This window comes from Struthio camelus, chromosome 8 (genome assembly GCF_040807025.1).
Source record: "Struthio camelus isolate bStrCam1 chromosome 8, bStrCam1.hap1, whole genome shotgun sequence".
In the NCBI taxonomy this organism is placed as follows: Eukaryota; Metazoa; Chordata; class Aves; order Struthioniformes; family Struthionidae; genus Struthio; species Struthio camelus.
This window is the reverse complement of record NC_090949.1, coordinates 26,690,277-26,706,244: the sequence shown is the minus strand read 5'-3', so window position 1 is coordinate 26,706,244 and position 15,968 is coordinate 26,690,277. Positions and strand designations below refer to the sequence as shown.

General features: G+C 56.9%; 1 protein-coding gene across 12 annotated transcripts in view; it reads right to left on the bottom strand.

Annotated features, from left to right (window-relative positions):
- RNF220 (ring finger protein 220) overlaps positions 1–15,968 on the bottom strand; it is a 248,421-nt gene that overhangs the window by 141,146 nt on the left and 91,307 nt on the right. For 7 of the 12 annotated variants that reach the window (XM_068952904.1, XM_068952907.1, XM_068952901.1 and 4 more), the window contains exon 3: positions 2,736–2,810. The exons of 3 other annotated variants lie outside the window; for them this stretch is intronic. In XM_068952904.1, coding sequence (XP_068809005.1) covers positions 2,736–2,810 — 75 coding nt within the window. Of the gene's footprint in view, positions 1–2,735; positions 2,811–3,994; positions 4,038–15,968 lie in introns of those variants that run through there. 2 more of the 12 variants (XM_068952911.1, XM_068952912.1) reach the window with 2 other exon arrangements.

The window sequence follows — 15,968 nt, the reverse complement described above, 5'->3', positions numbered from 1 at the left end:
GCAAACAGGGGCCCCCGGGGTCGGTCTTGGCGCTGGTCCCCATCCAAAGCAGCAGAGGTGGCGGTTTGGAAACACAGTCCCAGTCGCTACCTGTGCCAGCCCATAGCTCTGTCCTGATAAACCTCAACCTGTTCAGGATGACCCCAAACCCTCAGCAACACAACCCCACTGCCTTCCCAGGGCAGCTTAGATGGACAGTGCAGCCGCTGGCGCTGGCACGTGTGCCACCTTCGCTGTCACCCTGCACAGACGACACGATTAGTCACGACGCCGGTGCTGACCCCCGCGATGCACGAGCGGGGCGCCCACCTCACCGCCCCAGCCCTCCGAACCGCTCCGCTTTCTGCTGCGTGGCCCCGCATCCCTCTCGACGGGCTGCTCCGACAGCTCGCCCGTGCTTCCTGAGCCCCCAAGCTGCCGACCCCGCAACACACCCTCCTCTTCCCGGCAGCCCCAAAGGCCACCCCACGGGCTCAGCCCTCCTCGGTGCCGAGCAGCGCGATCGCGGAGTCGGGCTGGAAGCAGGGCTGCGATTTGTAGGCACCCGTGTTGAAGAGAGGGGTCAGTGCTCCTGGGGAGCAGGAGGCTCCGAGGAGGAGACAGGGAAGCATTTGGGCTAGGCTGTGGGGCAGAGGGTCCTGGAGACCCACAAACAAAAGCTCAGCATGATAAATCCTCTGAGACTTGAGACTGTCCGGGGATCTGCTCTGGACAGAAACAAATTCTCCCTGTCGAACATAATGGCCTAGAAATAAGCAATGAGGCAGAGGAAGAGAGGGCTGGACCCAAGGGGTCTGGAAAATCTCCACCCAGCCCCAAGGCGAGCAACTGGGGGGGTGGGAGGGGGGGAGCAATACCCCCCGGGCGAGCTGGCAGCCCGAGCGTTGGGCACGCACCCGCAGGGACGGGGTGGGCGGCAGCACCCGGGATTTCCTGCCAGGCAGGGGCTGCTCGGGTCAGCTCTAGCTGGACGAGTGCACGACAGGCAGGAAAGAGAGGTAGGAAATAGCAGTATGAACTCGCCATCGTTTTTCCCGAACGACTGTTTTCACCCATCTCAGAGAGGGAGAAACCAAGGCACAGGGAAGAGGGCTGTTCCCGTTCACTGGGGACTGGGCCCTGCAGACCAACACCTGCTCCGCGCGCTAGGCGGCAAGTCTAGCAACATCCAAAAGCTCCCAAAAGCGCCTCATCCTAGTCCCTGCTCAACGCCGGCCGGTCTGCCTAGCGGTGAGAGCGCACCGCTGGCTCCGCATTTCTGTCCCGGCTGCACCGCAGACTCACGGCACGACCTCGGGCTCTGCCGCTGCAGCGGGGGAAAGGCGCTGCGGAGTGGGTTACGGGCCGGCTCCCAGGCGAGAGCGGGGCCGGCCGGCGGCTCCTCGCGCCAAGGCTGCTGCCGGCGGGGAAGGTGTGCTCCCTCCCGCCTGCACTGGCTCAGCCGCTCCAGTGTCAGTCTGTTTAAACAGCCCCTCTTCCCGCAGAGACCTTACGCTGGGGGTCGGGGTCTGAGTGTCTCTGGGATTTGTCATGGTCTCCAGAGTTATCAAAAAGCAGCTCGGACCAGGAATCCCAAATGGCAGAATGACCCGGCGGAGGGGGAGAGCTGGGAAGCGGCACTCAAAGAGCCTGGGAAAGCAACAGGGTGAGGGAGAGCCGGACTCCGGGGCTCAGCGGGGCCGTGGGCATGGCGGTGCTCCTCTTTCTCCCAGGCCTCCTCTCCACGAGAGCTCTAGGCAAGGCTTGGTGGAGCCAGGCATGACACCCTGCAAGGCTGAATAACCCTTGAGCATCTCCCCGCTGTGCTAGGGCCTGGCCGAGCTCCTCAGGGGCCAGGCAGCCATGCAAGGCAGCACCAAAATAAGGGAGTTTTCCCTTTTCCCAGATACCGTACTCCAGCCAACTCAACCAAACCTACCAACACGCAGCTGCCAGGGCGGCAGCCTCAGGGGTCGAGGACGCGGAGGGCTCGGGGGTGCGGGCTGGTCCTTCCCCTGCCACCGACAGCCCAGGTGACACCGGGCACATGGCTTCGCCCTCTATGCGAGGACTGAACCTCCTCGCTTCACGGAGGGGTGTGAGGCAGCGTTCGTCAGCGAACGAGCAGGGCATCGATGCCGCTGCGATGGGGGCAATGCATGGCCATGGCTTCCTGCTTGTACTGGCACTAACGGCGCCGAGACAAGCCACCATGCCCGCACCGCTCCGGCGCTGCGCACGGTCACAACAAAGAGCAGTTATCCCGATGCGTTTCCAGGTTTTGTCTCTTCTCGTTCCCCTTTGCCATCGCTCAGGTGTGACAATTTGAATACCCATAAATAATAATGCTGGTGATAAGCGTAACAGCACATGCAGCCCTCTGCGGGCTTCTCTCCCGCTGTGGGAGAACTTGGGTCACACTTCGGATTGCAGAAGCGTTACAAGGAGTTAACAGGAGACTCCCCCATCCACTCAGCATGCCAGCCAGGGTCTTAAGCCCATGAGCAGTGGCGCTAAAGATGATTTTAAGCCATGATTATAAGAAATCTATTGATCTCTTGGACTCTATAATGACAGATTAACCATTTTAATAAAACACCTATTAATCATGCATTAACCCTTCTCAGCTATATATACATTGAACTGTAATGCCAAATTGACAAGGGCATTGGGACTTCCAGGAGTCTTTTTTGAGGGGAAGGGAGCGAAAGGTTTCTTTAGATAACAACAACAAGAAGAAAATAATGCAAACTTACAGAGGGGCAGAGTTAAAATCATACGATGAGTGGCAGTTGCAGACGCCTGGGGCCCTCTTTGGTTGTCGCTTCTATCTGGCAATCAATCGACAAGAAATTGAGATTATGAAATATTGCGTCTGTGATCAAAGGAGGTGGGCTTTCTTCCCCAATCTGAGGACAAACCTCTACTCCCCCAGGGAACAACCAACAACCAACATCAGTGATTTGGCCTTTGGGAGGTCCTGACCGACATAACACCAGCATGACTTTCAGCGTAAACATGCCCATCATACCCAGGGGTCTTTTTTGACAAACTCAGTGCAAGGGTGCACCATCCTAGAGCTGGAGCCTATAGGGGCAGATGTCTAGATGCTCATGAATTTTTTGGAGAGGGAGACATTGCATCCAGCAACGCCTTCAGACAGGGCAGGGACAGCGAGACGGACGGGAGCAAGCACAGGTATAGCTCAGCCGGGCACGGGCATGGGCTGCTCTTCCCCTCTCGCTGCCCAGGCACAGGGTCTGCGGTGGTGGCCCCTTGTGCGGGAGCAGAAGGGTGCCCTGTGTGTGTGTCGGTGCACAACCCTGGGGGCCTGTTGCGTAAGGGCCGGGGAGGGTGGCAGGCGCCGTTTCCTGCCTCCTCGAGCCGTTGAAGCCTCGGAAACCGCTGAGCCCCCGTTGCGCTAGGAACTGCCTGGAGGCCGGAGCTTCCTGCAGGTGCCCGCGCTCATGAATCACACCTTGTCAGGGGTCCGGGCACGGGGCTGCACAACGGCCGGGCGAGCGCGGGGCTGCCAAGCCAGCCGCCAAGCCCTGCCCCGCGCTGTGCCGCCTTCCCCGCCACCCCCAGCGTTGCCCTGGTCAGGCAAGGGTTAAGCAGGCATTCATCACCCTATTTGAGAGACGTTTCAAAGCCTCTTCCAAATATTATAAAAAATGTCTTTAATCATCTAATAGCGCGAACTCCGCTCATGATGGATGGAGAGAATTCGCCTCTCTCCTCCTGATCCTAACAGATGAGGCTGAAGAGCTGCAGCTCCGGAGGGGGGGAAAGTTGGGGAGGGGGTTGGGGGAAGAGAAGGACATTTCTCAACCTCCCACCAGAGCAGTTATAAATATGAGGTCATACAGCAAGAGATGATAACGCATTAAGGGCTCTTGAGATATTAGTCTGTCAGCCTCGTTAGACACAGCCTATTTGGGGCTGACTGCATAATTAGAGGCTGGGGTACCCATAACTCATTGGTGTTTATATGGTAGGAAGGGGCTACACTTACCATCACCCTCAGCACACTGAAAAGTCATCTTCAGCAGGCATCAAATTCCACTCCCTGCTGCAAAAATAATGCAAATTCTTCTCTCCCCAGGAATAACTGCTCCCGTTCCCACCTCCTGCCCTGGGAAAGAGCCTTCTCTTGCGCTGGCTCAGCCTCTGCACCTTTGAGGCACCAAACTGTAGCCCACCCTTGCAATCCCCCTCTCCCGCAGTTGGGAAACGAGGTTACAAAGGTGAAAGACTTGCCCAAGCTGCCCCAAGGTAGTTTGTGACCAAGCTGAAAAGACAACCCAGGAGTCCTGGCCTGCAGTCCCCCCTGCCCTACCCATGAGATGACGTGCTGGGGACCTGCCTGGACCTTGGGTGATATAACCCAGCAAGGGATTGCATCCCCTGAGCCCCTCTGGAGCAGGTTTGTGCCCTTTTGCCTTGCCAGGGAATAGCTCTGAGCTGGGCTGCCAGCAGCTTGGAGAGGTGGACACGCTTTGGCAGAGATGGTCCCGGAGGAGACGGAGCAGAAAGGAGTCCAAGGAAAGGCGAAAGCATGCAGATGGCCACAGGGCAGCTGGTCACACCTGCCTTCCCCTCTCCCACTGATAGCATCCCCCACTCCTGCCCTGCAGTCCCTCATCTGCAATGGGCACCAGGGACCTCTGTCAAGCAGAAATACCGTGCGAGTGCTGCACTGTGTGGACAAATCTCTGAGGGATGGGCAGAGCCCACCAGGGCTGCTGCAGCCTCTGCAGAAGCAGAACTTTCGGGCAGTGCTGGCCTGCCCTGGGGCTGGGAGGGCTTGGGGCAAAGGAGCCAGCCCAGGGACCCCGTGAGCACCGGTGGTGCAAGCTGGGCCAGCTGGGCTCTGCGGGGAGCCAGCGGGAGCTGGGCTTCCCAGAGCTCCTCCGCTTTCTCTTCTCTGTTCTGCTGAGGTGGCTCAGCCCAGCGCCGTGAGCGCTGACACCAACAGGCACATCCAAACCAACCCAGCCGAAAATTAAACAAGTGAAACAGGGAAGGGGAGTGTTTCCCTTCTGCAACCGTGCGGAGCGAGGGCACTGCAAGAGCCTGCTCTGGCTCGAGAGGGAACAGAGAGGGAGCAGGGAGCAGGGGGAGGCCAACGAAAGCTGGCCCAGCACCTGCTGCCCGGCGCTGAGCGCACCATCTGCCTTTGCAGCCCCAGCCTTCCCACTGCACGCTCCTCACCCTTCTGCTCTGTAACTTGCGTTGCTCCTATTACACAGCTGGGAAAGAGAAGGCACCGCACCTAGAAGGGCAGGGACATGAGCGGTGGCAGAGGTGCCTTCTCTGACCCCCTGAGGTGGCCAAAGAGCCTGTCCCATCCCCTCTCCCGGCTCGCCCGACGCAGCCTGGGAGGGTGCAGGGGTCTGTGGAGGAGGGGGCAGCCCCATGGCTTCCCGGCCTGAGGTAGGATAATGAATCCTGATGGGGGAAGTGACCTTTTCCAAATGCCACATGTCATTGGATTTTATATCACAGCAGGACAATGTGCCATGGGTATTAAAATCGTTTTTCCAATAGAAGTGTGTGTGTATGTGTGTGTAAGAGGGAGATGTGAGAAAAATAAAATTAAGACGTGGAAATTAGGCAGCCTCCGAACACGGCCTTAGAGAAGACTTAGGTCCTAGCAGAGCAGGACTGACAGAGAAGATCCAAGCCCTTTGCTCCTGAGATCAAGGATGAATTTGTCAGGGAAATATGACTTGTCTAAAATCCATACAGAACTAGGAAAAAAATCAGGAGTCCTGATCCTCTGATTTTTAGTGTCGCACAGTCTCTTCAGCGTCGCCTCAGCAGTGAAGGGACACCTCCAGAGCTCAGTGTCTACCTACGGGGACACGGAACAAGTACAGAGCACAGGTTTCCTTCCACATGGGCTCCTGAACAAACACGGCCCTTAGTTTGGGCTGTGCTTGCCGAGGGAGCAAAATATTACATGCCAGCAAAAGCCGAGCTGCTTGGCCTCACCCGGGCTTTAAAGCAGACAGCGTCCCCGTTGCCCAGCGCCTCTAGAGATGTACGTGGGGCATTTGCCCGCTATCCCTACACGCAGGTACAGACACACACACACATTTACACCAGAATACATTCCCATGGGAAAACACAATGCAAAAAGGGAGGCACTGGAAGCCAAATTCACTTGAACTCCAGCCTGTTCCCTCAATCTGCAGGGCAATTGTCCGGCTGAAATAACAACGCGGGGACAAAAAAAAAAAAAAGGGACAAGCTGCGTTTGTTTATTCAGCTTCGTTCTCCCCCTCTCCTCTCCACGATGCCCTGACACCGTGTCCTGCTGCGCCGGGGCTGCAACCCCAACAGGCTAAATTTATCCCAGCTGGAGCCCTGTTTACAAGCCTTGTCCTGTTTACAGCGTGGCCCATCCTGCCCCGGCCCAGCCAGCGGCCTTTCCGAGGCGGACGGCGCGCTCCTCGCCCGCTCGCCCGGCTCTGCCGTCCCCGGAGGGAAGGGGCTCCCAAACTGCGCGGGGGAGCAGGCGGACGGGATGGCCCGCGGCGCGGGGATGGCCTCCGCGCAGAGCCTCGTGCAACGCCCGCCCGCTCCCCTGAAACGCTCTGCCAAAGGATGCCAAAGCATGCGAGCAAAAAAAGCATGTGAGCAAAAAAAAAAAGCTCCCGCTCGGCAAGGGTTTGGGCTCTCCTGGTCTGCCCCGGTGCCAGGGGCACCCTGCGAAACGCCAGGCAGGTTGCCCCGCAGCCTCCTTTAGCCCCAGGAAGAGGCACGACGTCCCGTGCTGGCGCGGGGGGCAGCTCACAGGCCCCTGCCCGCTCAGGGAGCTGCGAGGAGATGGGGGCTCACCTGGGCTGCTGTTTGCCCTGAGTGGCTCAGCAGTGGTCCCGATGGCCACAGCCCCTCTTGGCACTAGCCTGGGGCATGCTGTCACGTGGGAAAACGTCTACTTCAAGCTTGGCAATGAGGGTGCTGAGCAACCCATGAGAAACCTGCTGGGGACAACCAGGCTCCATCATAAAGGCAAAAATGGAGCCGCGCACCGGCACCGGCATGCAACCACGTGTGTGTGTGTGTGTGCTCCTCACATCTCCCACCTCCATGCACAGGCATGGGCCCACCCCGGTGCCAGAGAGAGGACAGAGGAGAGTCAAGGGTGCAGGCTGCCCATCCCTGTCACGCCAACGGGCTCATGTGTATTGGAAAGATATGGCCAGCAGGCAGGCTCAGGCCCCTCTTCCCGGTGACAGACCTAGTGCTTTGAATCCCTTCTCCGGTCACCACCCCTGCTCCGGCCTTGTGCCCGATCGTGGCAGGCGCAGCACACGCCGTACTGCCTCAGACACTTTGCCCAGCTGCTGCCACCCCTCTAATTTGGGTGGCTTGAGAAAAGGGGATGCAGTCCCCGAGGACAGGACCACCTGCGCCCTGCCTGGCCTGAAACACAGGTGTTGAACCAGAGGACTGAACTGTTGAGCTTGGGCAGGCCTGATGGTTTCACGTCCCTCTGAATACACACTGAGACACGGGGTGTGGGAGAGGGGTGCCGGCTGCCAGCAGCCCCTTCTCGCACCCCTCCTGCTCTGCTTCCCCCCTCTGGTGGGACACAGCTGGTAGCAGCCTGCCGGGAGCCATCACGAGGTGCCTCCCACAGGCCCAGGCTGCCTCACCCGCAGGAGGTGTCATCAGCAGGGCTCAGATGGCAACATCCGGGCTCTTATTTGCTGTTTAATGAGTCCCAGCTAATGAATCCCAATGCATGAAAGCTTTTCATTAACCCTTTGACTTGCTGACAGCATTTGCCACTGGATTGCAGCAGGCTAGAGTCACAGCACCAGTTTTGGGGGCGACTGCAGATCCTCACCTACAGGCCAGCGTCCCATCTCAGGCCCTGCCTGTGTCCCGTCTTGGGACACTCTGTGGACACGAGGCCCTCCTGCCCGGGCCATCGGTCAGCGAAGCATCTGGTCCCGGACTCTTTCAGTCTCTCTTGTCAGGGGCAGTGAACAGAGATTCACCTCCATCTCTGGTGGCAGGGCCATCGCCCAGCTGTGAGGGATCCCTCTGCACCTGCTCACAGGAGGCATGTACTTAGGCTTAATGAGTAGGCAACGCTCCTCTCACGTGGACGATGCAGCCCTTTTCCACACAGTCCTGGCGCAAACCACAGTCTGCTACTGTCTAGGCAAGCCTCACACTGAAACCAGGGAAAGAAGAGTCTCACGGGGAGACCCTGACCTGGATTCAGCTCCCAAACTCAACACTTCAACACTTCTGAGAGGTGTCTTTCTCACTACAGCTTTGAATTGCCTTTTCAGTATCTTCTACTATTCCCATAGCCTATCAGACTGTAATTAGCAGTGTTTTTATGATGCCCATGTTCCCTCTGTCTCTCCAACGCACCAATCTTTCCCCAAAATAGCTTCTCCACTGTCTCACTTTCTGCCCACCATGGCTTTCTTGTTGTTCAGGTTTTTTGGAGACAAGCAGACAGGCCAGAGAGGTCCCCATGGTGCATCATGCTGGGCTTAGTCATCTTCCAAAATGCCTCCCCATTCACACCTACCCTGCGCCTTCACTCTGGTGTGCTTCAGGGTTCGTCGTACCTGGGGCAGAGGGAAGCCTTCCAGCTCTGCGGACCCCCGGACTGTACCACCTGGCAAAACCATGCTGAGACACGCAGCAGGAGCTACCGGGGGGAAGAAGAGGGGTGTCTGCCCCAGATACGCTCTCTGCTCAAGTTTTGGGTAGGGTCTGTGCACGACGGCGGGTGGGGGTGAAATTGAGCCTAAAGGCTTGTCTACACAAAGTATTGTTCCTGAGAAACTCCACATGCTGGACTTCTCTTTTTCCAGAAAGAACAGCTTGTTCACGTTCCCCAGACCCATTCTCACTCCGAAACGCAAACAGAGCTTTTTGGGAATACCTCACTAGTCTGAAAATCACCTACACCTTTAATCCGCATTCGCTTTCAAGTACAGGCAAGACATTAAGGGGAGGGCTAATGGCGTGGCACATCTGTGCACAAACACGTATGTATGTAGGTGCTCCTCACATGTGCTGCTCCTCATCTCCGGAAGAAGATCTTCCAGTCAGGAAGTCACGGCCCTGATTACTTTGTCTTCCACGTTTAAGAACATCCCTAACTGCTCCTTGGATAGCTCAATTAGTAAAGTGAATATATTATATAAAGTCTAAAAGATTAAACTATCATAGGCAGCCCATAATTTCATGAAGAAGTCAGGGGAGCATATCCCTCTTATTAACTCTATAACAAATGTGATGAAAATGTTCAAATAGAATGTTAATGCAATGTTACGTGTAATTTTCCCAGGCGATTTTCTGCTGAAATATTTCTTTATTAATAGTAATTGAGGGTATAAATTATGAATGAGGCGATTTTCTCCTTTCACTGGGAAAGACGTACTAATGGCAATAATTCTTTATAATAATTTTTTGGGGGGAGAATGGGGAGGGAGCCGGGGTGAGGGGTTTAAAGAAAAAAAACCTTTAAAGGGATTGCAAAATATATAGACTAGCAGTGCATGTTTTATTGCAGGGCGCTGTATTTTATATCCACGTGTGCTGGGCATCCGTCCTGTGCGGGTCTGCACTGCGTGTGCACAATGTGCCTGCACGGGTCGGGTCTCTGAAGAGCGCGGTTCCCTTGCCCCTTTGCTATTTTGCACTTGTGTAAGGCCATCACAAGGCTCGCTGCAGGCGAGGGGCGCGTGAGAGCACCCAGGGAGACAGGAGCAGTGGGGCTGCAGGTCTGCAGATGCCTGACCCCTCTTCCCGTTTCATTCTCTGAAAGAGAGAGGGGCTGCAACCACGCCACTGGCACAGGCACTTTTTGGTTAGTGGTACAGGCTCTTGCTGATGCAGTGTGGACCTTGACACCTTTCCATCCCCCTATCACCACCATATGCCCTTACACGTGTGTCTTGTTTTTTTTTTTTTTTATTACCAGCAACGCAGCCTGCTGATCCTGACACCAAGCGCCTCCATCCTAGGAAATGTGGCAGAGCGCCGGGCTTTGTCCTGCAGCAGCCAGACCGCGCACACCGCAATAAGCCCTTGGAGCGATGGGGAAGGGGCATGGGGCTCCTGACCACCACCCTTTCGTGGGACACCTTCGTGGGACCTGCTGCACGGGTGCAGGGACTCGCACGCGCACGGCCAGCAAGGGGCCGCTCAGTCGCGCGCCGCTGCAGGCAGCACCGAGCAGCACAGCTGCGCCGGCAGAAACAAAATGTCCATTTTCTGATGCCAGAATGAAAGAAGCGTTTCACAAGGATGTCGGAGCCTGCTCTCCTTGAGGTTGGTATGTTTTTTTTGACAAACTGAATGGCTTCAAAATTTTTCCATTCAACTGAAAAAAACACTTGTTCGAGTGCAACTCTCAAGCCCTTCTTTCTGCATGCATCTCTCTCCTCAAAGAAAGATAAAGGGGGGAAAAAAGATGAAATCTCTTAAATTTTCATTAGATTCCAATTAGCTGAAAAAAGTTCTGAATGCTTTTATACCACAGAACCCATTTTCCCCCTATTTTATCTAAAACTTTACCCAGAAGGTGCTGACATTTTTCAAATACGTGCCAGTCTGCGAGCCTATGGAGCCGAACAGATCCTCCTAACCCCAGGCCTTTGCCATCACACAAGCTAGAAAGCATCCTGTTAACTGCTTAAACAACCTAGAAAGCATCCTTGTTAACTGCTAGACCAACCTAAAAAGCATCCCTGTTAACCGCTCGTGGCCGAGGGCCGGCAGCGCACACGTCTCTGGTGCTGCGGAGCCCAGCGTGGGGCAGGGGCTCCCGCACCCCCCGCACACGGGTGCCGACGTGTTACGGCAGCCCGCGGCAGCGGGCTCCTCCGCGGAGCAGCACGCCCACCCAAGCGCAGCCCGCGTCTTCTTTACATCCCCCGTTTTCCCCCGAGGTTCCCCCCAGGGCCTGCCCTGGCCGGGCTCCCTCTGACCTCTCCGCTGGGCTGGAAGACGAGGCAAAGCCGGTCCATGTGCTGGCAAGCTGCCGTGCTGCCCCGTTTCTCCCCTGCTCTGCAGGCTCTGCCCCTCGGGCCTGCCCGCGGCTTCGCCTGCCCGGGGAGGCTGTGCAAGAGGCTGCAGAAAGGCTGACAAAATCAGCGCAATCCGTCACCGACCCTCCTCAAAATTAGGTTAATAATTTATGAAGTTAAATGGGACAGTTAATAGCTGGGCCAGATGATTCCTCAGCTAATCTAGAGCACGGGCTGAGCTGCAACGAGTCCTCTGAGAGTTCATTACGCTCCCCAGCCCTCAGCGCTAGTGCTTTTGGCTCCACTGATACCTACGGGAGGCTCTGGCTGGTGCCGCTGGCAACATGCCTAAGACTTGCCCCTCATCAATTAAGAGAAATAAGGAAATCGACAGGAAAATTAATTTCCAAAGAGACAATGCCTATGACACCTGCATGGCCCTCGCAGAGCCGGGGGTTAGCCGGGAAGCCGCCTGCCTTGGGATGGGATTGCGCCTGCTTCCTCGCTGTGCGAGGTCAGGTGTTTTCTCTCGGGGCTGGGAGAGCAGGAAGGGACGTGAACAGGAGATGCTTTCGCTCCTGGGTCAGCCCCAAGCAGGCTCTTTACAAAGGGGTACTCAGGACCATTGAGGGGGAGATGCAGGCCCTTGATCCCCCTGCCTGCTCCTTAAAGATCCTCCAGCATCCTCTCGCCAGCGCACACACTTAGGAGCAGGGCAGTGCGCTGGCAGCAAGGACATTTGCACCTGGACTGTGCCCATTCCCTAAGGAGCCTCTGAGATGAAGGGTCAGGATGACAAGGTCTGGCAGACCTTTTCCACCAAGTCCTGTCAAGGGGACGGAGCAGGGCCCTTTGCCTCAGGGATGAGGCACTGCAAAGAAGACAGCAACGGCGCTCCCCAGGGCTGGCCCTTCTCCCAAGTGCCGTGTCAGGTGGATTTTCAGCCTCTCTAACCTCCCTGCTTCTTCTTCTCCCGCAAACCAGATCGAACCCGGCCACAGTAACCAGGCGCTGAACTGGACAGCTTCCCCTCACTGAGACTGCAGTCCCCTGCCATGCCCTGAGCCATCGCGTCTCCCCAGCCCGTTCCCTTCCCTCCTGCGTACCAGCAGCTTTCCAAGTGTGGCAGACTGGCTTGCCAGCCAGAGGGAGGAAATGGTAAGACATGGCAAGAAATTACCAAAAGTACATCTTTGTCTGTGGGATAGAGGTTTCCCATCCTTGTCCAGTGTAAACAGAGCGAGCAGAGGTTTACGGCACCTTGAGACAATAGACACAGACCCTCTGGTTCTGCCGGCCCATGAGTCCCGCTTTGCCCCTGACGCCATCCTGCTCCCAGTTTGTCCTGATTCTCTCTCAAAAGTCCAGGTCCTGAAAGACAGGACTGAAATCCTCCAGTCCGCACTGGGGCCTCTGCGTTCAGAAGGGTTCATCCCCGCAGGACTGAACCTCCGGAGGTGGCTTCTGCAAAAAGCTCGTGGCTCGGGGACTACTCACAAGTAAAAGAGAAAGTGGATAAGGACCCAGCTCACTGACCCCAACTGCGCACGGACGCAGATATCAGCACTTTTGCTCAGGCATCTCACTGTGGGACACTGCAACACGCTGCCAGCCTTGGCACAGACACTCCCCTCTCCAGAAGAGCTAGAGAAATGTGCCCTGATGTATGCTCAGGACAGCTTCATTCTATTTTACAAATGGAAAAACTAAGGCACAGAAAGCGCGTGCGGCTGGCCCAGGCTCACACAGCAAACCCACAGACAGTCAGGAACAGAGCGCGGGAGCTGCCATCCCGCCGGCCTGCACTACGCTGCCCCTTACCTTGCAGTGGCCTGATTTTATGTGGGTGCCACTACATGTGAAACAAACAGCACGGCCTTCCCAAAGCGAGCTAAGCTTCCAATTTCTAAGCTCCTTGCAACATCAGGTGAAGGGAGTAATAACTTCTCTATCAGCGTTAGGTTCCCTGTCCTGGAGGGAGCCATGCCCTGCCCTTAGTGGGAGCAGGAGACAGCCCCGATGGTCTAAGACGCCTTTTCCAAGCCCAGTGACTGGTTGGGCTACCAAACGCAGGCTGCCGCAGCCAGATGTGCCCTGATGACTCATGCAGATGTTGGCCCTGCAGAGCGTCTGGTCAGTATTTCCCCTTCTCCCTTCCACATTCCTGTTTGGCCAAATTCAAACCATGCACGGGGCAGGGGGATTACCTGTAATTACAGCTTTCACACGTCGGGCCTGTTTCAGGCGGCTGGGGTGGGGGGCGAGCCGCGAGAGGCGAGATGTAAGGGTGTCCATATGTGGGCTTCCGCCGCCCGTTCTCCCTGGCCGCGTTCGAGAAAGCCAGCCCTGTCTCACCTCCCCAGCCCCCTTCCCTGCTCTGAAGCTGCCTTTGCCTCGGCCGTCCCCAACGGGGACACACGGGCCCGCGGGGGGAGAGGGGAACCCCAGCCCCGAGCGGGCGGCATGGCCAGTGCTCCTTCCAGCCTCTGCCCAAGCGCACGGGGGTGAAATGACAATTAGGGGGACAACAAATGAGGCTGGTGGCCCCTTGGGGGGGGGGGACCGCATGCAGTAACTGGAGGCTGAAGCAGAAATAGCTCCAGTTGACCCACTTAGAAAATCATCATTACTGTAGAATTTATGGCCGACGTGAGCTTGCCTGATAGATATGACTATTTAAAGGCAGCGAAAGCTTCCATTTATAACAACGTGAGGGATGGGGTGGGGGGCTGCAAAGAGAGCTGGGGCAGGTTGGAAGACTCAAGGGGCACCAGGCAAAGGAGCTGGGAGCGGGTCAGCCGGCAAGCTGGGGCTGAGGAAAGGTGGGTTTCAAGAAGGGCAAAGGCTGGAGCGGAGGGGCACAGAGGAGCCCTGGCCCTGCCGGAGGGGAGCAGCGCTCTGCCGTGAGTCTGCTGTCCCGAGGCCTGGGGATGTCTGATACTCGGCAGTCGTTCCCGCTTGCTATCTACTCTCCAGGTGATGCCTTAAGTCTCTTTATACCCCCGCTGTTACAGAGCTGGCGCTTGCAGGCACTTCATGGTCCCTGCCCGCCTTGGTCTTTGCACCAGCCTAGCTCCAGGGGAGCGAGAGCATCTCTGCCAATAGCTCAGAGCCCCACTACGCCTGGAGCATCCATCTTCCCTCCCTGCAGCCCTCCGTGGGTGCAGCAGCAGCTCCTGCCTTCGGAGGTGACAAATACCACCGCTCAGGGGGTCAGCTGTCCCAAACCCTGACACGCTGGGGAGCAGCTCTGGCTCTGCACTGCAGCCACAGCAGGCACGGACACCATCGCCAGCTCGTCATGTGGTGCTGTGTTTGCAAGGAACTTGGTTTTAATTAGATGTAAAGGAGAATGCAGTTGCTGAGGTCTGGAGGACAACTTGCAAGCACCTGTGTGGTTTAGATTGTTTTTCTATTTTACTTAGAGGACAGAAAATGACTCCTGGGAATGATGGCTGGGCCACAATGATACCCAGTCCCCCAGTAGCCCTTGTCTGTGCATCTCACAAAGTTTTATGAAGTGGATGAGTGCAATCACTGGCCCTTCATGGCAGTAGGTTGTCAAGGGAGCGACTCACTTCAGCAGCAAAGCCAGGAAAAAAACCCACCTGCCAACTCCTTGGGCCAGGCCACCGCTCACTGATTAACATCCGGTTCATTTCTGATCAAACAGAAATGCTGCAGGTGTGATGGAGACTGGACCTTGGTGTTCCCAGCTCAGCTAGAGATAAACCACATGTTTCTGAGCAAGTCACAGCAGGTCTTAGTGCCCCAGTTCCCTACGGGGAAATGAGAGGAACAGTGCACCTAGTGGTGAGCAAGATGGAAATGAGCAGGCAGGTGAGGACAGGGTTTTTCCTTCGAGGCCTGGTGGTGCTCAGAGAGGGCTGATGGATGGCAAGCGGCAGGACGCCAGGCAGCACTTTATGCCACCCCGAGTGGAGCTCAGTTGCCGGACGGCACGCTCCCCGGGGACAGCAAGGAGCCAGCCACCGGGGGGTCCCCGTCCCGGGCTCTCCTCCCCAATCCGGCTGCTCCGTGTCCTTTGGGGACGGCGGCAGCTCCTCACCTGATTGAATTTCCAGGCCATCACTCGCTCTCCCTGCAGCTGCGAGGCATGATCGCCCTCCCGGCAACCCCACACTCACCCCGCGGAAGGAGGGGCTAATTCAGTTAGCCCAGTGGCATTAGCTGCCGTGAAGAATAACCCGCCAACAAGGGCCTGCGAGCCTGACACAATATTAAAGACCCCACTGCCCTCACTTGGGGCAGATTAAGCTGGGCTCATTGCTTTAATGCTGCACTCCTCGGCCGGGCTCCCTCCAAGGCTCTGCACCTTAACTGTATTACCCCAGCACCGATGTGCTTGACCTGCCGATATCGCTCCCACTGATAATTCACCTCCCAGGAAACTTTGCCTTTTTGACCTGCTGCCTGAGCAGGCTCCAACCCCATAGAGCAGTGCTACCCCTGCATCCCACCGCCGACGGGGGCTCCCGGCCCCTGCCCCCTGCTCCCCGCTCGCCTCCCCCCAGCTCTGGCGCCTGCCTCCCATCTTTCCAGGAGCCTCGAGTTGCGTCGCTCAGCCAAGCTCTTCCGCCTCTGCAAACGGGTTGCTCTGGCCACGCAGGACATGGCACGTGGTGAGGAGGAGGCCCTGGCACCGGAGTGTCTGTGCGCACCGAGGATGGACAATGTTATTTACAGGGAAGTGCAGGCCATCCCTGTCCACTAACCTCATCTGGGGTTTCACTACTCACGGAATAACACCTCGGGAGCAATGTGTGGCGAATACATAGAGAAAGCATCGAGTCCCTCCTGCTCGCAGGGATGCAGACTTCTAGCCTGACTCAGGGAAGCAAGCAGGAAACCATCCAAATACCCTTCCAGAGGCAACCTGGCCTCCGAGGAACAGAACAGAGGAGAACGGGAGCAAGAAGTACACTCATCCCACCCGCTGCCTACAAGCACAGG